This window comes from Sphaeramia orbicularis, chromosome 2, assembly GCF_902148855.1.
Source record: "Sphaeramia orbicularis chromosome 2, fSphaOr1.1, whole genome shotgun sequence".
Classification (NCBI taxonomy): Eukaryota; Metazoa; Chordata; class Actinopteri; order Kurtiformes; family Apogonidae; genus Sphaeramia; species Sphaeramia orbicularis.
Window position 1 is genome coordinate 11,241,248 of NC_043958.1, and position 21,890 is coordinate 11,263,137.

Here is a 21,890-nt window from a genome sequence, read left to right on the forward strand (position 1 = left end):
GTACCTCAAATTTGTACTAATAAGTTCAGTTCTTCTCTAAATGTACTTAGTTACATTCCGCCAATGGCACGGAGCAGTTTCAAGTGTTGTGTCAAAAACATGCGAGTGTTTCCGTTGCGTGCTTGCTATGGTTTAGTTGAACTGTGTTTCGTATTAGATCATCAAGCATCCAAGCCTCAGAGTTGTTTAGTAAGACTTAATGAGACAAAGCAGGGTAAACTCACAATATGAAATAAAATATGCTGCAGTTAATGACATTTAAAGAAGAAAAATGTGGGGAAACAAATCTGCAATAACTTAGTGGTATGAATTTAGTTTTGTGTAATTGTTGGCTTTGCGAATTGGTTGTATGTTCTGCTTTCCTATTTCCATAGTTTATTCTAATGATAAATCTGGATCTTTTGGTTGAGATGTGACTCAAACCCACCCATCTGCTCCTAATAACACACTGCTTTCTCCCACTTCACATTCCAGCTGCAGCCTGCTCAACATGTGTCTGTTTGTGTGTGCACATGTGATGTGTTTTTAATGAGAGGAGAGAAGTTGTTGGGGTTTTTCGCTTGTTGTTTGTATTCCTTCTGTGAAATATGTGCGCTTAAGAAGATGTAAAGAGCAGAAAGAGGTTCATATTTTCCACTTTTGTGTTTGTTCTCCCTTTTTTCCATTTGTGGATGAGTTATGGAGTGAGGCAGACACTCTGTACTGCATTCAAAGAGTTCATATTTGCACAAAATCAGAGTGGGAGATGGGCTCTTTGTGTGTGGGTCTCTGTATCCTCCCTGACAGTCAGTGAGTGGTCCCAGAGTGTGATCATCCTATCCAAGGTCGAGGGGAGTTTGTTAGACACATCCATCCATCAGCTTTAGCGCCAGCCATTCTGTGTGTGTGTGTATGTGTGTGTGTGTGTGTGTGTGTTTGGCTTGCAAACATGCCTGTGAATCTGTGAGTGAATGTTTGCTTGTGTGTGAGACAGACACTGACGCCTGAGCACCCAGACACAACATGACGGGGCCCCCCTTGGGTGCTCTGGGGCTATCTGTGCCTGCCTCCGCCTTTCCCTCGCACTGTGGGTGGGAAAACTGAAAGGAGACTGGAGAGAAGGGTCCAAGATGTCGATTCTCTGTGTTTCAATCCATCAGTTTTATACACATTTAACTTGGCTTTTTTTTTTTTTTTTTTGCCGACACGGTGGTGCAGTGGATAGCGCTCGTGTCTCACAGCAAGAAGGTCCTGGGTTTGATTCCAACACCTGTGGGACCTTTCTGTGTGGAGACATGCACTGATAGGTTAATCAGTTAATCTAAATTGCCCATAGGTGTGAATGTGAGAGTGATTGTTCGTCTCTATCTGTCAGAACTGCAATGAACTGGTGACATGTCCAGGGTGTACCCCACCTTCGCCCATAAGTACCTGGGAACGGCTCCAGCGACCCCCGTGACCCTAGTGAGGATAAAGCAGGTTCAGAACATGAATGAATGAACTTAGCTTTTGCACATGCCTCCACTTTTTCAGTATTTTGTATATTGTCTTTTTTTTGCGTTAAGTGTTTTTGCTACTAAACAGATTTTCATCGTTCTCGTGACAATAAGGATCTATTCTATTCTATTCTATTCTTACCATGGTTAGTTAGTCGTATGACAAAGCCTCTCCAGAGCCACAGAGAAATCTGAGAATCTAACCATGATGTCATGGTGATGTCGAAATTATTGACAATATGCCTTTATTGCTGCGTATTTCTATTTCTCTGCCTCTTCATCATCATGGGTGATACATTAAATGAGGCTGTTATTGATGTATGATTCATGCATGTGTGCAGTGTGATTCACCACTAATTCACTTTAATAAAGATACCAGCTTCTTTATATTCTTATTAATAATGACAGCCTAAATACAAGCTCAATTAGTTAGTTTTTTTGCTTGTCATTTCTGACCAAAAAAAACAAAATCAAATGAGATTGATTTAATTAGCTGGTATTAAGAATCCATAAAGAAAAAGCCATTTCTATTCCTGATTACCCTTCTCACCTTTTCAGAACTTGTTCACAAAGAGTACAGTTGTTATTACTGAAATAAATAATGTGTCTCTTGTCATCTCTTCACACCTCTGTGTTGCTGACAATGCACAGCAGGCAGCAGCTGCTACTTTTCCAGCATTTTCTTATACTTAGAACTCACATTCTTTTTCAACTATAGTTCAGCAATGAAATCTGAATCAAGTGCCTGTGACTGATGTTTCTGACTGTAAACATTAGCACCAAGTTAAGGCTGCACAATATTGGAAAAAACCTGACTTTGCGATTTTTTTCTATATATGTTGCAATATGAAAAACTACTCATGAGGGTATAATAGCTGTGTGGTGCCGACGTAAATGGTCAAACAAATTAGTTGTGTTTTCTCTCGTTGTGTCAACAGGTGTAAGGCACTGTCGACACAGAACACATGTTTTAATATCATCCTTCTTGTAGGCGAAATAATTCCAGATAAAACATTCCAGAGAAAATTTCTATAAGCATTAAATAATCACTCATACTCATCGTATTAATCATTGCGTGAACTAAACCACAAGGACAGAAGCAGAATAGAAAGTTACAGAAGGTGTATGAAGACATACTGTACCTTGTTAGTTCATTGTTTTCTTTGTCTTTGTAACTTATCATTTCCTTTCTCACATATGTTTTTCCTGTCTGGGCCTAATTTGTCTTGCCGGCAGAGAAACCCCTCATAAATAACATCTGAACAAACGCTGATAAAGTCTTGAACAAATGCTGATTTATGTGTATGTTTTACAGTAGTCATGTCTGAGGATTGTTGTATTGTTTCGTACGGCTACATCTGACCTGCCTTGTGTTGTTTTCCTCTGTAGAAATCAGCACGCCTGCAGACACCGTTACGCCAACTCTGCCTCCTGCCACCGAAACAACCACTCCCCCCGTTACGACTACAGGTGAGGCTGCGATGACTTTCATTTTTACATAAAAGCAAAGAAAAACTGGATTAGCGGTGTTATTAGGAAGCTGTAATAACAAGCATGAAATCCTTTGAAAGGGCTGTATGACATTATGTAAAGCAGCTGTGAATGCTTTTTTTGTATCTGAAATGACTGATTTCCTCCTCGTCTCTGCCCCGTGGCTCCGGCTCCACGTCCACAGTAGCCATGTCTCCTCCATCAGACGGCGTGTGTGACTTTGACCATGGCCTGTGTGGGTGGACCCATGACCCCAGCGCCCCTCTCCTCTGGTCCCTGCACAGCCACGGTGAGTCTCCTCATCAGTCATGTGAAGATTTTGCATGACTCACTGCAGCTGTCTGGTCAGCAGTACGACTCCGAGCTGCTTCAGGGAGATTTAGTGTAGTTTTTTTTTTTTCCCTTCCTCAGTGTAGAAAGCTCTTGATAGACAGTGACCTGAAGAACTGAAGAATGCGGAGTCGCGTAAACACTTAGCTGTAGAAGTGTTTATTCACTGCACCTAAACCAATTGTATAAATTGTCTTGGTTAATTCTACAGACGTTTTTAGCTCAATAGTTCTTACTCTTGCACTTCTTTCCTTGTCTAGTTTGCTATGGTCGATTAGCCTATTTATTTATTTATTTATTCTTTTTTTTTTTTTTTCTTCTCTCTTCTTTCTTTTATATCTATTCTTTTTCTAGGAAATGTTATTGTATTTTTAGAATGGAAGCCCCATTTTATGTGTTTAGCCTGAGCAAACTTTCCTATATTTGTCGTATTTAATGGTTTTCTTTGTATTAGTACTTCGTAATCTATGTGATGTTTTATTATGTTGGTCATTTGTCCAGGACAACAGACAGAAATGAGCTTCTCTGCTAAATCTGGTACTTTCATCTTGTTCTTTCCAACTAATGCACAATTCACACTGTCCCGTAACTAAATAAATAAATACAAATACAAAATACGTGGAAAAGTTTAAAAAAACACAACTATATTTTATCGTGTAAGATTTGTTATATTGCGATCATCATCTTTTTTTTTTTAAATATTTGAGTGTAATGTGAAAACTGCTATCTGTTTTGTAATTGTAGTGGCTTTACCTTTAGCCACTGCTATGGTGTGGAAGGGTTCAACCTGTTGTATTTTTGACGCGTGCATGAATGAATGTCCAGCAGCTTTTCTTTGTCTTTGGATATGCCAGTCCATTTATTCACTAATATCTAGTCCAAGTGTTCATTATAGGTCACAATCGTCGTTCAATATACTTTCTACAAATAAACAAAATAGGCTCCTCAACACAAGAAAAACAGTGAAAACGCCGACCAACTCAAACCACTCTGTCTCATGGTCAGAAAATTGTTTGGGGCTGTCACACACACACCACCCACCTCACACTGCAGGTATACGTAACCGTGCCACACCCATAGCAACACCCATGATGAACTGCACATGTGGCGATCATCACAGCCACACCCACTAAACAATTATTAAATTAAGATCAAAATAAAAAAGAGGAATAAACAAACAGAAATGTATTTTGGCTCCAGCAGTTATAATAACCAGGGGTGCCGCTACCAATTGTGGGTCCCATGAAAGCATAAACGCTGTGGACCTTTCATAAATTCAGTGTGTGTGTGTGTGTGTGTGTGGGGGGGGGTGTCCATACATAACGTCACTTATGCTAGCGTGACATGGAACCAAAACTTAATATACTTACAACGTCCGACTCCCAACTTCTATGCCTCTTATACAGCGGACCTTATAAGACATTTTTACACCTTCTAACCTGTATCCACTGGACCCCCTCCACTGCTCTATGGCATGCTTAGCCCCATGAATTAGTCACCCCCCCTTATCGGCGCCCCAGATAATAACAGTATAAAAATAAGTGAAAATGCACAATTTTATCTTTAAATGAACCTCATGACAGTATCTTAAGCCCAAAACCAAAGCAAGGCCTTATAAATGAATGGCACAATAAAAATTAATACTTGTAACTGTTTCATATTGGTCTGAGGGTTATGAGTGTTAGTCTTTCAACTTGAAAGTGTCTCCAGCAGAGCTCTTTATGTATGCAGTTGCAAAGACAACTCCTTTCATTTGGGCGTAGAAAATTGCACAAGCACAAATGCATTAAGTTTATTTTATCAACTTCACTGGGTCCAGACAAGACACTGTTTTCTATAATTAAATGGAGTCATTCTCCTTGTGCATCTTCATTGAGTCCTTTTTCAATTTGATTAAAATAATTCCTTAAATTGAAACCGGTCTAATTTAGCAACAACAACACTGTCTGCCAGATGCACTGCTCTTTCCAAGCGAATGAGAATGAAAATGACTCCGGGGGATTCAAAGGGAAGGAGATGCAGTGCCACTGTGTCAAGCACATACAGGCCTCGCATGTGACATGTATGATACACTAACTCTGTGCGCGCTCGTCTCTGTGTCAAATTGTCTGACATCTCGGTGGAGCGAGTGCTGGTGAAGAAAGGGTTAAGACACAGTAGCTCCAATTAAGTTGAGCGCAGGAGATCCCAGTTATTCCCAGCTGGCCTTTACTGCCCCTCCATTACCTCCGGCACATCCCAGATGATGCTGTGTGGCTCCCATCTACTTAGACACTCCTTGAAGAAATAATTATTCACTTTCCCTTTATATATATATATATATATATATATATATATATATATAAATGTGGATCAAAAGTGCAGCTTTTGGCGTGTTATTTAAAGCTACAGAAGACATCTCCTGCTGGGTGCCACTTTTTTTAAATTTTTTTTATAGGCAGACTAAGGGATTGTTATCCCAGCCTTGTTTTAAAATTCATTGGTTTTGAGCAAGACTATGAAAAATTCAGAATTTCTCCAGCTGGAGAGAATTAAACAGGAGATTCAGCACACCCTCCCTTTTTTTGTCAAATTTGTGATGTCACCTGGGTCATGTTCAGCATGGCAACAGATCTCACAGCAAAGGAGGAAACGTTCTTGAAGCATGACCTATTTAGGTCATAAGCGTCTTTGACAGGGGGCTTCAAAGCAGCTTCTTTCATTACAGCTGCATGGGAGAGGATTGCTTACATTAGTCAGGTTGTGGCTTTCATGTATGAAGCATCGTCTTGACACGCCACGCCAGCCTTTGATTTTGCTACATGTGTCAAAGGTCAGATATCCCAGCCAACACAGGATCATTATATTACCACTATCTCATCACTGTTAAATCCTCGTAGAAATCCCTTTTTTCACATGACCAGAAACTAAAATCTCACCACTTCTTGACCTCAGCCATGAACGCAGTCACAAGGCAGTCTGAATTAGCCACCATACAATGTTGTATTATTTGGCTTAATATACCCCCGCTAGTAAAAACTTGCTAACTAGGCTTCATAGATTGAATCCTTGTTTGCTTCTCGCTGCAGGAGACCGCTGTGAAATGGATTAATAATGCTCTGTTGTGCTGCGTATGGCGAGGCAGTCTCGATTATGAGCTGTCTGGCAAACAAGAGGCACGACAATGGGGGGTTCGCTGCAAGACGCCACACTTCAACACCAGGCAGAAAGGATGCAAGTGGCGTTGGTGCACACACATTAAAATGAGTGATACATTGCCTCGCAGAGCCACGAATATGTTACACTTGCATGTACACGCACCTACACACACAAAATGGTGTTATTTGCAGCGAGGGAGAGTGCACAGTGCACACTCTGTGCGGGCCGGCAAAGGGCCAAGGGACATACTGTCACACACACTGTCTGAAGTGTCACACACAGGCGAGTCTCAGCGTATGGCGGGCAGAGGGGAGCTGTCAAGTCGGAGGAAGATTTGTCCCTCCAGATACTGTTTGTCTGATCGCAGGAGAGATCGCACACACACAAATACACACTGCAAAAGGTTATCTGCCCAGCCAGTCAATAGCATGAGTGCGGCCATGCTGAAAACATGCTACTATAAGACAAAAGACAGATGTGTGCTGCTGTAAACCATGTGCTGTCACTTGGAAACAAAAGTTAAACAGAGTCAGAAGTAACAAAAATACATACATATATAGCTATCTGTGTAAAGAAAAAACTAGAAGTACTAACTCATCTGTAGTAAAAGTGAGCATTAACTTCTCTTCAAGTCAAAACATTCTTCTCCCTTTTTTGTCCACCCATGCATTGACTTGTGTGTAACATGCATCACAGGATATATCAACACACCATCTTTTAATGTGTTATTTTACAGTCGATTTAGGTTGAAATGATGTTGGAAGGTTATGTGTGGAGGCAAATCATTTAAATTGAGTTGTTAAAGGTGTGATTCCCAAGAAGCCTGCCTCATGTAGGAACCTATCTTAGATTTTTATTAAAGACCTTAGCGCTATGTCACAGGAGTCACAAGCAGCCAATTCCACAGCTGTAACTGAATCATTTATAGAATACAGTTGCTATTGTCGCTGTTTAAGCCATGATCACCATTTAGAAGACATTCTCTGTTATCTAAATTAGCCCAGCCCCACCTCTGATCAGCTTTTAGTGCAGTGTTTTTCCTGGAATTCAAACGGGGTCGCCTGAAATTTCTAGTAATTGAAGAAAAAAATTTTAAAATTACTAATAAAAATATTTTTTGATGATTCAATATATATTTCATTGTAATTAAAACACCACACACTTTCCCCAATAAAAATCAAGTTCAAATAAAATGCAGGATATAATATCTGAGAGGGCATATCATGATTGACCCGATCATGTGACTACGTGCGTTACTACACTTCAACCTGCCTGGACACAGTCGCAGTCAGAAAACCAGACTGAACAGAGAATGGACAAAATGGAAAGAAGCAGACACCAAAAAAGTGCATTATATACATTATATAGTCTAAATGTGGTCTAAAGTTAATGTTTATTTGCAACATAGTACAGCAAACTATTCCATGATGAAAAACAAATAAATTCTAACAAAAAAATGTGTCCGTTTTGAATGTTTAAATGGGGTCACGAGCCAAAAAAGGCTGGGAACCACTGTTTTGGTATCACCGAACCTTCATTTATCAGACAAAATATTGCTACCCTTCCACTGAAGTGAGTTAAAGTCGACTGAACCAGCCTCAATTTTGGACTCGTGCACGTATGCAAAATAAAATCCCTAATAAATAATCACAAATTTTTAATAATGCAGTAGAAAGCAAAAGCATGTAGGGAATAAATGTAAGAAGTGGTGTGAAAAATAAACACTCAGACCACTTTTTCTCACTTATAAAACAAAAACAGCACACATTCTCAGTCACACACACACAAATCCACACAGTTGTTCATGATAAAGCAGGTGATTTAATCTGCAGATTGTTGATACTGGCCATTTTCCCACAGAGCCCACTTAAGAAATTCTTCACCAGACGCCTCATTGAGCCGCTCTCTCACACATATATGGGCACGCATGCAGTCACTTTTTCCCTCACACACACACACACACACACACACATGCATACAGTAAGCTCACCAATCTTACTCTCTCACAATGGTATTCATGTCAGCATCCAATTTGCAAACTAAACATCCTCTGGTGTAAACAAATGGAGCGGCATGCGTTTTGTTGGACTTTTCCGTTGTTTAAGTCATTTACCTGGAAGGGAATGAAGAGAAATAGGCCCCGAGGGTCTTGGCTGGAGTTCTGGTTAGACTCCATGAACGAATGACGCTCTCACTGGACCTATTCTTCTGACTGTTTATATTTGTCATATCCCCATTGTTTAGTGCGACTATTGTATGGTACTGATCCCGTTCCTGTTAGCAACTGGTGATTAGATACTTCTTGTTTAAAAGTCATGTAAAACACCTACTGTACACGTGTATACGAGTGAAACCGCCATGATAAATGATGCCATAACACATAGCATAGTATCTGTGCTCTTGTGGATAATTGACGTGTGCACAGCTTTTTCAATTTTCCTTCATTTTTATTGATATAAGGCCAGAAATGAAACCAATTACAACTGTTTATTTGACTAGAGAAAGCAGCAAATTCAAGGTTAAAGTAAATCTCTGCTCATACTAATACTGACACATCTTGGTGGCATATTGTTCCTATTAGGTGAAAATCTCCACTCTCAGCTTTCTGGAATTTGCAAAACAGCATCTTTTTAAATAAGTCCAAAGTTCAGAGGATTTTCTCATAAATAAAGCTGAAACATGGACACACATAGATGCAAAAAAAAGTGCAAGGGAAGAAAATATAGCTTGTCCCATATGTAAATGTAATATAAGTCCTGTATGTATGCACGATTTTAAATACATGTACATATGAGGTGAAATCATATGTATGAAAAATGGCTGCACAGCACATTGTTTCAGCCATGTCATCACAAAGTATGCATGTGTAACAGTCCCAACCAGGACGTACGAAGCCAATTAAGGCAAATGTAATCAAACATGTCATTCTATGGCTTTTTTTGCTGCTTTGTACAGAAGTAAAATTCACTTTGCAACTAATCAGAAGAGAAGTCTGTGTGATAGAACATGACTTTGTCTCATTTAAGGGTTCTCAAATACTTGTTATGTAGCTAGTAAGTGACATGCTGGTTCATTCTTGATTAATTATTTCCAAATGGAGGTATTCAAGTCATCTGGTTAAAATTCCTGTACTTTTTTTTTTTTGAATATTGGAATACTTACAATACTGCAGAAAATATATTTCAATATCAGTTTGTTTCAATATTGTACACACCTGTTATGAATCATATGGGTGTTTTTATTTTATGTTGTATGTGCGTGTACAAATTATATCATTCCTGATATGGTCATATATGTCACATATTACATTTCTATATTGGTGTTTGTTGCCATTTAACCCTGTAAAGCCTGAACCGTTAAATCATTGACCAAAAATTCCACTTCTTTGAAACTGGAGCCTTTATTGGTCCTTCAGAACAACCAAAAATAATAATTTTTCAAATATCAATTTCCATGTATGAGTTTCAATTTTGTATATATAATTTTATATTTTATACATCGGGTCTCAATGCTCAAATATTATTATTTTTGAACAAACAAAAACATAATATAACACAAACCTGTCTAACAAATTGGTAATTCCTTTTCAAAGTTGGCAAAGTTCTGCCTTCTTCTTCATTAACCCTTAGGGGTCCACGGTCACGGCCCTGTAACTGAATCACATGATATTTTCAACACGTCGTGGCATTGGAAGTTGGTCACGTAGACCACTGGGGACAATAGCATTCAAAAGTACTGACTTGATACAAACACTCTCCCACTTTCTATTTGATGTTGATAGAGCAAATACAACCGGAGATAGGACGTTTTGAAACCAGAGCAAACAAACGTGAATAAAAGTGTGAAAATGAGATGGAGCCGGCGTTATATTTCTAACCATATCTTAATCAGTTTTTGTCCTTTTCCAAAACTGAAAAAACTGGCCACACAGACTGCATTAGCAGTACAGGTAAGGGTGAGGATGACCCCCACCTGAACCGGATTCGAAAACTGGGAGGACTGTGGGGGTGAGAAAATTAGAGAAAATGTCTATGTAAAGTTGTGCTTTTATGTCAAATATGTTTTCCTTTATGACAGTTTTAATTTTATACACCTAATATTTAGAACCAATATTCACTTCTAAAGTCTTTGAAAACGTTCATTAATCCTCTTTGTGTTATGTATGCAATAAATCATATAAGTTTTTCAAATCGGATTTTATATTTTTGTTGTGTTTTTCGGCCTTTTCTGTGAGTTAAAGTGAAAAAATAGTAGGCAAATGAGATAGAAGAAGTTCTGCTGAAAAAAAAAAAAGATACCACACATGGGTGTAGTAAACATTTCTTTATATAGTATATAAAGGTAAAATCAAAAGTACTCAAAAACAACCAAAATAGGCTCAGACCCCTAAGGGTTATTGACAGTCTTGTGATGTCACTGGAAAGGCTTCTGGTGAATGAATTGCATGTATTGCATGTATCAAATTGTATATATCAGGTTTTCCAGAAATAAAATATCACACTGATCATGTAGAGGGCTTCAAAACTCATGTACCAAATATGATACGTTTGGCGTTATGGAGTTAAGATAAACTGATTATTTCTATGCTTCTCTTTTTCCTCTCCAGAGCTCAACAGTTACTTGTACATCGATGCCAGCTTAAAGACGGAGAAGCAGAAAGCCCGACTTATAAGCCCAGTAGTGGTGGCCGACAGCGGACCCCTCTGCCTCCTCTTCTCCTACCAGATGTGGGGGGAAGCCGAGGGTCACCTGAAGGTTCTTCTACGAGACGCTCACCATGAGGAAACCCTCCTGTGGACGCTGAAAGATGATCAGGGCCCTGTGTGGAAGGAGGGCCGCACCATTCTGCCTCGCTCTCCTAAAGACTTCCAGGTAAGGGGAACCTCAGAGTTTGTTAAAAAAAAACTGTCTGACACTCATACAAATATAGAAGGAAAGAATGTGGCCAGTGTCAGTGAGCTATATTAAAGTATGTCGAGTTGATAAATTGGTATCTGGGTCAGATTCCCCAGAAAGAGAAACTCTTTAACTTCTTTATCAAGGCTGCTTAGACTGAGATACAATCAACATAAAGCTTATGAAAACGATAGCGCTAACCTCTCTCTCGCTAACCTCAGGCCAGGTTTGACTACAAAGCAAATAAAGTAAACCACATTTTCTCTGTTGGCGGCTGTGAATTTGTCAGAGACATCACAAGCACTTAATGTTCTCATAAAAAAGGAAGTTGGAGAAGCTTGTGCAGATGATTGCAAGTGTTGAGTGCAACTTTGAAATCCAGGCACATATTAAGTTTTTATCCCCCTTTCTCCCCCTCCTCCCCTCACTTGTCCCCGTTCTCCATTTGCCTCCGCCCCCCTGTGCCCCCTTGCCTTCATCCTGTCTCTGTCTTCCTCTTCCTCCTCTTCCTCCTCCTCTTCTTCTTCTCTTTCCTTTTCCTCCTCCTCCACCTGATTTGGCTGCGGTAGGTTGTGATGGAGGGTTTCTTTGAGCATGGCACCAGAGGACACATCTGGATCGACAACATCCACATGAGCTTGAGCAAGCCTCTGGAGGAGTGTACACGTAAGTTACACACACCAACACACACTTTATCCACATGCTTCCCTTCAAGGCTGCAGATTCATGAATTTTCAGGCAGGGATTACAGGCAGGGACTTTTTTTTTTTTTAACTAAAGTGTTTTTGGTCCAAATGAATATTGAAAACATTGGCAAATTTCCCCAAAAACACACTTACAGATTTGACCTCTTCTTCTGTCCAAACAACGCTGCTCCTCATGTCACCCTCCATTTCCTGTCCGCTTACTGCACTTTTAGCCCTAAGGTCCATCATCAGTGACACACATGAAGTGATAAGCACCCCCACTTCTATCCCTCTCCACCTACTCCAGTTTTGGAGACAGCCTCTCCTCCAGAGATCCCACTCACTACAGAGATGAAAGGAGGTAGGAGAGGGAGGGACAACGTTTACTCCTCCACAAGCGAAAAAAAAAATGTAAGAAAGGAAAAGAAGAATAGGAAAAGTAGGCCATAAATGCCCCGTGGGCCCCTGCGATGCTAATCTATGTTTCATTAGATTTCTCTTCTTCACTTTCTCTCCTCTGCCTCTATCTCTCTCTTGTGCTCTCTCCTCTGTCGTATTTGTAAACAGAGCTTTTCCCGAGCCGTCAAAGGGAATTACTAGACAGGCTGTTTCCCAAGCAAGTTTCTGGTTGCCTGGTGTGAGCCAAGCACCGGCACAGCCTCCTTAATCTGGCCCGAGCAGGGGCTTTGGAGAGGGTCTTAAACAGATCAGAGGCCGAGGTGGGGGTTCAGAGCCAAAAACCGACCGTCATACATTCTGACTGACGTCCAGTACTCTGTGGAGCTGGACCACAGTGGGGAGTAAACCGAGTGGAAATGAGGGAAGAAGTGTGTCTTAGTTGTGACAGAATTAGTTTTTGGTCTATTTGTGCTCCATCACTTAATTTATGTTTATGTGTCTTCTAAATCTTGAGAGTCTAAGCTGAGCAGCAGCTTGGAAGGCAAAGATGACAGCCCCACACACACACACACACACACACACCGCCTCCATGCTGCTGTTTCCTCCTTACTCTTTTCCCTTGCCACCATCGCCACTCCCAGAGCATGCTGGGATGTTGCTTATCACCCAACGCAGTCGCGTTTTTCACAGTACGTTGGCGTTCCCGCCAAAAGGCGCCAGCTCCCAAGACAGTTTCTCTCTTTCCCTCTCACCCGTCCCCAACACACACACACACACGCTATCTAAACACACTCTTATACACACACACACATACACTCGTTCTTTGTGTTTGCATTCCAGGCAATCAAAGTAAAGGTTCTGCTCTGTGCATTTGCAGCAAGCCAAAAACCCTCAGCCCTCTCCAGTCAAACTGGACTTTGCAGATAAACAACTTGAAATGCGTGAACTTTGCAAACACGGACACACAAACAACACACACGTTGCCTATACACTCAGCAAACCCATCTCAAATTCCCAGCTCACATGATGTACTGTGTTTGAAATTTCATTCAAGCAAAGGAGCTGAGTAAATGCCATAATGCATGTGAGTTATCTGAGGAATTCACTTAAATTTCCTCAGGAGGAGTTTGATAGTCTTGTGACATTTGTGTGACATTTGGATGACTTTTCCCTCATATTAAAAGTTATCTAACAGCTCCCTCTTTCTCTCTCTCTGTTCCTGTCTCTCTGTCTGTCTGTCTCACTCTTTCTCTGTCCTCACAGAACCCATAGCAGCAATTTCTCCAGAAATGACAGGTGAGTTTCACTTTGTTATGATGTCACTTCCTTTTTGGTCTTGCTTCCTGCCCGATGGGTATGCACCAGCCTTGGGGTTTTGCTTGGTGGCACTGAGTTGTCTCACTAAGAGGCTGCCAGGCTATGTGGTTTCAGATTAATACAACGGCATTCATCGCATCAGCAGCAGCATGTAGACATCATCGAACAAATACTAAACCCTTTGCCAAAGTATAAATTATTACATTTCCAAACACAAAATACATTTCCCTAACTCCAACCTAGTCTGATTATTTTAGTAATTTGTTTTTATGCATTAGTTTTACCTTGTCAGTCTCCATGGAAACAAAGGATTAGTCTCAAAAGAGCAAATTCTGCGTGAAAGCCGAGCTAAATCAAGCACACCTCATGGAGTTAGTTATTTGAAAAGAGCTACATATTCTCAGTTCTCAGCTGCCTGACACAGCCTGAAGGGTTTTAAATAACTGTCTGCCTCATGAAAAATATTTAGAGCATCCTGGGGGACTCTATGAGATTGATGTTAGTGTTTTGGCATCTCATAATGTCTTCCAATAAGATAAGAGCTTGGCAGTTTCAATGTGATGTGTGTGCACTTCTTTGGCTTTTCTGCTCCTCCGCCCTCACACACACTCACACGAGGTCCCTGACCCTTGACAAACGGCACAGACACACACATTAATATTGCCACACACATATATATTCACTAGTGTCCCCAGCGAAAAGCAATCAGATAGAGTGACTGAGCAGCAGCTAGCACGGGAGTCTCTCTCTTCCCCCTTCCCAACTCGGCTTTGTCTAATGAGTGTGTGCAGTGTGAAGTAGCAGGACCACGCACCATTTCTTTCTGTAATTATGTGACACGGTCCAAAAATCAGGATGTATTCAGCTCTGTTTCACTTTCCCTAGTTCAGTGTGACATTCTCTCAGTTTTCCAGCTCTCCACATCAAGTTTGGATGGCACATGTGGATGTATTTTTTTAGTTTTTCAATGCCTTGGGGGGGTTCATTTTTTGCTAGTGGACTTGGATAAGTTGAGGCTTCTTGGAAGATGGTTAGCTGGTGCTTACCAAGAATTCGAGAAGGGGGGGTTCAAGCCAGGGGCAGCAGTATAGAGGATCTGTGAAGATAGTCTCCAAGGAGACAGCGCTTGGCTTGAGGAAGAGAGGACTGGCCAGGAGGCTGATGCATGAGAAAAGCAAAATGAAAAACCAAGAGAAGAGAACAGGATAAATTATGTACTCAAAACAAATCTCCCAACTCGAGCCAGCTAAATAACAAATCCCAATCCAATGGCGGCTCTGAGAGAGCACCGGAACATTGGATTCCCATGTGGTGTCCGACTTATTCTTGCATGGTTCTGAGACTTTATCAGGGAGCTGTTTGTAACTTCCTGTACCAGTGCAAAACAGGAAGAGGAAGCTCCTTAATTCAATGTGTGTGGGTGCTTTTATGACTAATTATTTTGGCTTTCATTTCACACCAGATCATTTCACCAGAGCTTTGAAAAATTTTTAATTGTATTGCACTTGATTGGATCAACCATTGGACTGATTTCAAACCAAATCTCTTGATGATCTTGGTGTGAAAACCTTCAACTGCAACCCAAGCTACATGACAGAAATGGATGCTTTTTTTTTTTTTTTGGGCCTTGGAGAATTATTTTATTTTTTGCAACCGGCATGCTTGTGCATGCTCTCATGAGGTGAACGCCTGCTGTTCATATGATGAAGACCACTAGGACGTAAAATAGAGGATTAAATGTAGAAAATAAAAAGTGCCACTCCTCTCTTTTTCCCGCTGGCCAACTATTCTGTATCTTTCCACCAGGGGGAGGCGTTCCAGTGCCTCCCTTGCCCATCCACTGGTATTACATTATGGCCGCTGGGGGCGCCCTCCTTCTCCTGGCAGTGGCCATCTTGGTCAGAGCCCTCTGTTGCTGCCGACAACACCTGGCCACCAAGAAGAGCCAGCTGTCAGTGGCCTATCACAGCTCCTCGCAGTGCTTCCAGTATTCTAACTGGTCCTCAAGTATGGCCGCCCCAGGGGTGGAGCCAGTCCTGACAGTGAGGTTGGACAGCCGGGACCGACACCGTACCCTCTGCTGAGAAGAAGCTCTTAGATGGGTTGGGTGTGGCAGAGCAGGACGCCAACTTGTGACGTCAGTGGCAGGATGTGTACGAGACTGACAGAGCAGCCACTTGATGAACCCCTCCCTCATTTAGTTTACAGTCGAAAAGGGTGATGATGACACGGACATTGTCCCAAACTGCCAAGTGAAAATTTGCAACACTGTGCTCTTTGTCTCTAAAATGGCTGTAGCTTCGGTTGCTGTTTTCTCCTTTGTTCCATGAAGGAGTTCACTGTTGACATTTCCCACTATGCTGCTCCCGATGAGAGGACTGAAGTCTGAGTAAGTTATTTATCTGAACAGTTTGTTTCGGACCATTGAGTGCCGTCTGGCTCCTCATAACCCCAGCGGTCCTCCTGGAATGACCCCAGCATGGACGTACTCACAGACATGTGTGGGCTGGAAAGAGAGATGGAGGGGGTTAAGGGGTCGAGATGGTTCTGCTCTCAGAGCCAGCCAGAGCTGCCAAACCACAGGCTAAAACAAGACCCCAGAGACACGAGGAGCTCTGCAGTACTGAGGGGAGGAAAACTGTTAGGCTGAGAGGCATCCAGTGTGTGAACCGTGGAAATGATCTGGCCAGCTCCAGAAAATAAAGTTCTCGGTTACCTGAAATAACAACACAATAGCTTTGATATGAAATGGGTCTGTGTTGAGGCTGTAACTGAGGAGAAAAAAAAGTCCTTTCACTGTCCTTTTCAGACAGAGCATGTGCACATTTAAAAACAAAGGAATGCATATCCATCACACTTAAAATCCTGCACCACAAATGGAGATAACCAGCTCATTTGATTGAACGTCTTGTCTTCTCCTGATAAAGGCATCAGTCAGTGATGGATGCAGCCGTCTTCAGTGTTTAGTGTTTCATCTTGATTCTCTGGCGTAATAATAAAGCACGTTTCTCCACTCCCATTTATGCTTCATACCACCCACTTCCATTGTTTCCCGTGTCTTTGAGCTGCCCAGATGAAAGCCACGTGGAGCCAAGCCTTTGTTGTGTTTTCAGTGTGAATATGTGCTTGTTGTTTTTAGGGTTGTAAATAGATACAGCTGTCTGCCATCACCAATTTGTCTGTGATTTATAATCCTACAAATCCCACAATGCCTCTGGACCAGCTGGAAGCCATAAGTGCAGAGTTATGCTCTATATGTGCACACTTGAGACTGATCCAAGACATTATGAAAACCAGAGCACTATCATGATTCTTTCTTTGTCACAGTGAAGATGCCATGAATGACTTGGAGCATTAAATAAGATGTAGAGAATGCATTTCATGTTAATATTTAACATATCTGGGATCTAAACGGCTGATTCATTGGGAAATTCCTGACTAACTCCAACTGAGACAGACCAATTGGCACCAATTTGTCTCTCATCAGTCAGTACTGAGGTGGCGCAATTTGACACGAGCTCAGTTTAACACCCTGGATTGAATGAAATTGAGGTCTTCACTCTGTGACTTAACGGGGCATAGTTTTGTGATCTGTCACACTCGCAAAAATCCATCACCTGCTGGCCCATAGCTCAGCAGAATGCGCCTCAATTTGTTGCAATTTAGAAGCTCCACTTTCTTTCCACTGTAAAAAAAAAAAAAAAAAATAGATGAAGGAGGTTTTTTGGCATGCTCTCGCTATGTGCTTTTAAATCAACTTGAGGAGGAGGGATTGGACACCCTTCCCGGTCCATCTCGACACCGTTAACGCTCCAAGCCTCTAATAGTTGTAATTAGTTAATGGACAGATAACATTTATTAAGGCTGCGGTAAGCACTTTTCCCTCCCATCTACTGCACCTCCATTGCCCAATCTCCTGCCAACTTCCGTTGCCCTGGAAACAGTATTAATAATGCCATTGGCCATCAAAGACCTCCAGATCTAGACGTGTGCCTTGCCAAGCAGTTTTTCCACTCCTGAACACTAGCCAATATCAGCGAGCGCAGACACACACTCACGTATATAGACACGAATGTGCACTCACACATACACACTCATACACAAAAAGTGAAAAGAAAACTCCTCTAAAGTATAAGTACACTTGAGCTTTTGGGCTTGACTAAAGTGCTGCAGCCATTGCTAGTTTTACCACCCTTGTAATCTTCCAATTCAGACTCTCACATACATATCAATTTTCAGTTCACATCGCCTGGCAGTGGCGTGGGTTTCAGTGAAGAGCTACTGTACGAGCACTACTTAAATGTCGCCATTAGGTTGTTTCTTTTTTTTTTTGCCTTTTGAGTATCTGATACACCACTCTTAAACATGACAGTGATGGTGATTTTAATGGTGATAATGATTGGTAATTTTAATGATTTATTTAAATGTCTGCATCCTTATTCATGTGGAATGAACAGTCTTATTCCATTAGTATGCTATGTGATGACTGTGTGTTTGACAAGAATGTATCACATTGACCTTTCTCTATTAATAAAGTCATATTTTTCTATTATTCCATGACTTGTGTGTGGGTGTATACCAAAGCTAATACTAAGACTTGTAGTATTACCAATACAAAGGGTTATGTATCATAGCAGGTTTTTTATTTAATATATGTGTGGGAATTAGAAAAGCAGTACAAGCTGATAATTATTAGCATTGCAAATTTCCAATAAAGCAGCCAAATTTTCAGTTAAACATAATGCTAAGTGTTCTATATGTGCTGGCCCTGCGATGCAAAGCTACAAATAAAGGCTTTTTTATTTACTTCTTGTATTATTTAGCTATAACAAGCAATGCTTAAAGAACATGTGTCCTGTGTTTTTCTCCAACAGAAGTGAGGAAACCAAGTGAATCTGGAGATGGACGACTTTTCAGTGGCAGAAACCCACTAAGTGGAGGTAAGGAGAAGGACTGAAGTCGACTAGAAACAATGTTGTAGCTTAGTAACTGAGGAAAAGCCACGCAAGAGTGTCGCTACCATTTATTTTAGCTGTGATACTTTGAGCACAAGCTTCAGACTGATAACGTGTCATAAATACCCGCAATCCATGGTTAAACATGACCACCCCATACAAACAAGTGTATGAGTCTCAATACATACACATTTTACAGATTTTTACACAGGATTCACAATCATAATAAATGCACAATAGGGAAGATAAATTGTATCGCTCATACTGTAAATAATGGTTTGATGGTGTTCTGTGTTTTGTTCTTTTTGTGGGGACATATTGGAGTAACACTGTACAAAGAAATAGACATAAGGGAATCTGAAAAATTGCATCCACAACAAAAAGCCTGTGCTATTTCAGGTTACTTTGTGTGAAATAATGCACATATTTCAAGTACCTAGCACCCACATTGTATTTTAAAATGTGCATATTCAGTGTCAAGCAGACTATACAACAAACTTCTTGTTTTATTTCAACTTTCCCCCCTCCTTCCCTTGCCATCACAGGTTTACCATTCCCCGAGTGGAACACGCCTTCCCCTTCATCTGAGCCACCTGTGACCCGAGTCTCAGAGAAGGACAACTCGTGGCTGTACACCCTGGACCCCATCCTGGTCACCATCATCGTCATGAGTTCCCTGGGTGTCTTGCTGGGTGCGGTGTGCGCCGGCCTCCTCCTGTACTGCACCTGCTCCTACAGCGGCCTGTCGTCACGATCCTCCACCACCTTGGAGAACTACAACTTTGAACTGTATGACGGCCTCAAGCACAAGGTCAAACTGAACCAACAGCGCTGCTGCACAGAGGCGTGAGGAGGAGAGAGGAAACGCAAAAGGACACTGAATGAAAGCGAGAGATGCAGCCATTTTGTGAAAACCTCTCACTATTTTCTTCATTTCCTCCAGTTCACTTTAGTGTCAGTTTACTTACTCTACGGTGCAGACCCTGGATAAACGAGCTAGTATTTGGCTCAAAGGAGAACTTGTTTCCTGTTTGGAAAACATGGCACCATCCAGTGTTGGTAGTTTTGTGGTAAAAGAACCAATGAGAGAAACACTGGGGTTACCCAGATGGATTGTTCCATTGCTGGGGTGTTTGGCCTCAAAAATAAATATCTACACATATCAGTTACAGATTCCTGCTCCACCAAAAGAGAACTGTTTATAAATGCATCATAGATTTGTAAGAGGTCTAGTTTTGAAACTGGATACTGTAAGCTACACATACTGAGTCAGAACACATTGTGTTGGAAAGGTGGTAGGTTAGGAACATGCTTAGAACGCGTCTTTTTTGATCACATGTGAACACAGTGGCCTAGACTTTAGCTCCTTTGTGTGGCCTGTTGGCTTTTTTGTTCCGTCGTGGACCCTGCTACCTATCAGCCTCAGTTATCCTCTTAGTTCCTGACAGTCTGTGGTATTTTTAGTCACCGACGTCCCTCAAGTTTGTCTTTCTGCTCGGTCACTCTCTTTCTGTTTAATGTTTTTGTTCTGGCCTGCTGCCAGTATGTGATAGCAGATGAGTAGAAAAAAAGAGGCAAAGAAAGTGTATGTGTGTGTAGAGGTGGGGAGAGGAGGGGCATTTTAACACATTCTTTTAATAACACAAAGTTCTTGTTATATTTAGTTGTTGGAGACTGTTGTTACTGGTTCCTGTCAAAGAGAAGGTCATGTTTACATTGTGATTAATGGTGAAAGGTCAAGGAGCTTTGGTCGGTGCAACCTATGGATTGCTGGTAAAGGCAGAGACTGAAAAACACAGAGGAAAGCGAAAAACAAAGAGCGTGAGAGAGACTATGACTGACAGAGCACTGAAAGCCCCTGCCTCTCACAGGGGTTCAACGTTCTATGTTTTGCTTTCACTGGGACAAAAAACTCAAGATGGGATCAAAAACAAATGCACAGCCAGGAAACAGTTCTTCTCAATCGACTGACCGTGTGCTCGGACACTTAACAAGCCTTAAAAAGCAGAAACTGTTCATGGAAATGTTGCGGAGGAACGTTGAGGCGACACCGAGGTGAGAGAAGAGGTATCATTTCTCCCTCTTTCTACATGTGGACCTCAAAAGCCATGATTTTAAAGGACCTACCCCTCCAACACACACTCACACACACATATCCCGCACCTCCCCACCTCAACTTACAGGCTACATGTGGCCTGGATTTTATTTTATTTTATTTTTTTTATTTTAGTTGTTCTTTTGTCTTTTTTTTTTTTTTAAGCGTCTGCTCTTGCACAGCGAGGCAGGCATTATTCGGGACGGTTTTTGAAGAAATCAGAAAAGGCCCTCACCTTGCACGCTCTGAATGGACTCGAAAGCCATGAGAAGGAGAGGGTGAGAGAAATGTCTCCTCATTTTTCCCCCCACTGCACATCCACTGTCGCATCCAAATCCATTCTACAAACACTGACAGATTTTGCGTGTATATACAGATGCGTATGCTCACACACATATCACTAAGAGGCACTCAGACCTAAAAATGAAGGGATGAAGGGAACCCTAGCTGCTGCTGAGAGGCCTGAGGTTTCCATTTGAAGTACAACAGCGCCGTACATTCAACACCGACGCCATTCACCTTTACCACGCATCAACACGCATACGTACACTCGCCCTCCCTCTCCTCTGAGGCCCGCATCTCTGGACCCCACTGACTCTCTTCAAAGTGCCTTGGAGCCTCGGGGATCCAGCTTGCCTTTGGAGCCAGTATCAGACACAGTAATTAGACACTGACAGTGACAGTGATAGCGCACCCTTCTGTCTGGGAGGACATAAACGTGTAGAAGGTCAGATCCCCCCTTTCGCACTGCTCGGACTGCTGTTGTTTTTTGTTTTAAGAGGGGGCTTTGTACAGAAATGCTCTTTTTATGATTGTTATTATAATTATTGTTATGATTATTTAATAAAGGATTTATACCATACAATGAAAGACTTGGGTTTATTACTGAGAATGTGCTCTAAAGGACTAACAGGGTATTGTTGACACTCATGTTCATGCATGTGAGAAGAATAACATATCTGAACAGATTCTTCAATTGTTTGTTGATTGAAGTGCCTTTCCACCAAATTAGTTCTGGTTCTTGAGTTGGGCCCATTCAGGATTCCTGGAACCCTGGTGCCATCTAGTGAACCAGCAAACGTTTCGACAGATTTTGAGTGGATTCTAA

The 21,890-nt window shown here is 41.5% G+C and overlaps 1 protein-coding gene across 4 annotated transcripts in view; it reads left to right on the top strand.

Annotated features, from left to right (window-relative positions):
• nrp2a (neuropilin 2a) overlaps positions 1-21,644 on the top strand; it is a 95,010-nt gene extending 73,366 nt beyond the window's left edge. The window contains exons 12-18 of one of the 4 annotated variants that reach the window (XM_030155969.1): positions 2,865-2,945; positions 3,151-3,255; positions 11,041-11,306; positions 11,900-11,996; positions 13,679-13,711; positions 18,607-18,672; positions 19,233-21,644. In XM_030155969.1, coding sequence (XP_030011829.1) covers positions 2,865-2,945; positions 3,151-3,255; positions 11,041-11,306; positions 11,900-11,996; positions 13,679-13,711; positions 18,607-18,672; positions 19,233-19,537 — 953 coding nt within the window. In that variant the 3' untranslated portion in view covers positions 19,538-21,644. Of the gene's footprint in view, positions 1-2,864; positions 2,946-3,150; positions 3,256-11,040; positions 11,307-11,899; positions 11,997-13,678; positions 13,712-15,538; positions 18,566-18,606; positions 18,673-19,232 lie in introns of those variants that run through there. The other 3 variants (XM_030155987.1, XM_030155978.1, XM_030155996.1) reach the window with 3 other exon arrangements.
• The last annotated feature ends 246 nt before the right edge of the window (positions 21,645-21,890 follow it).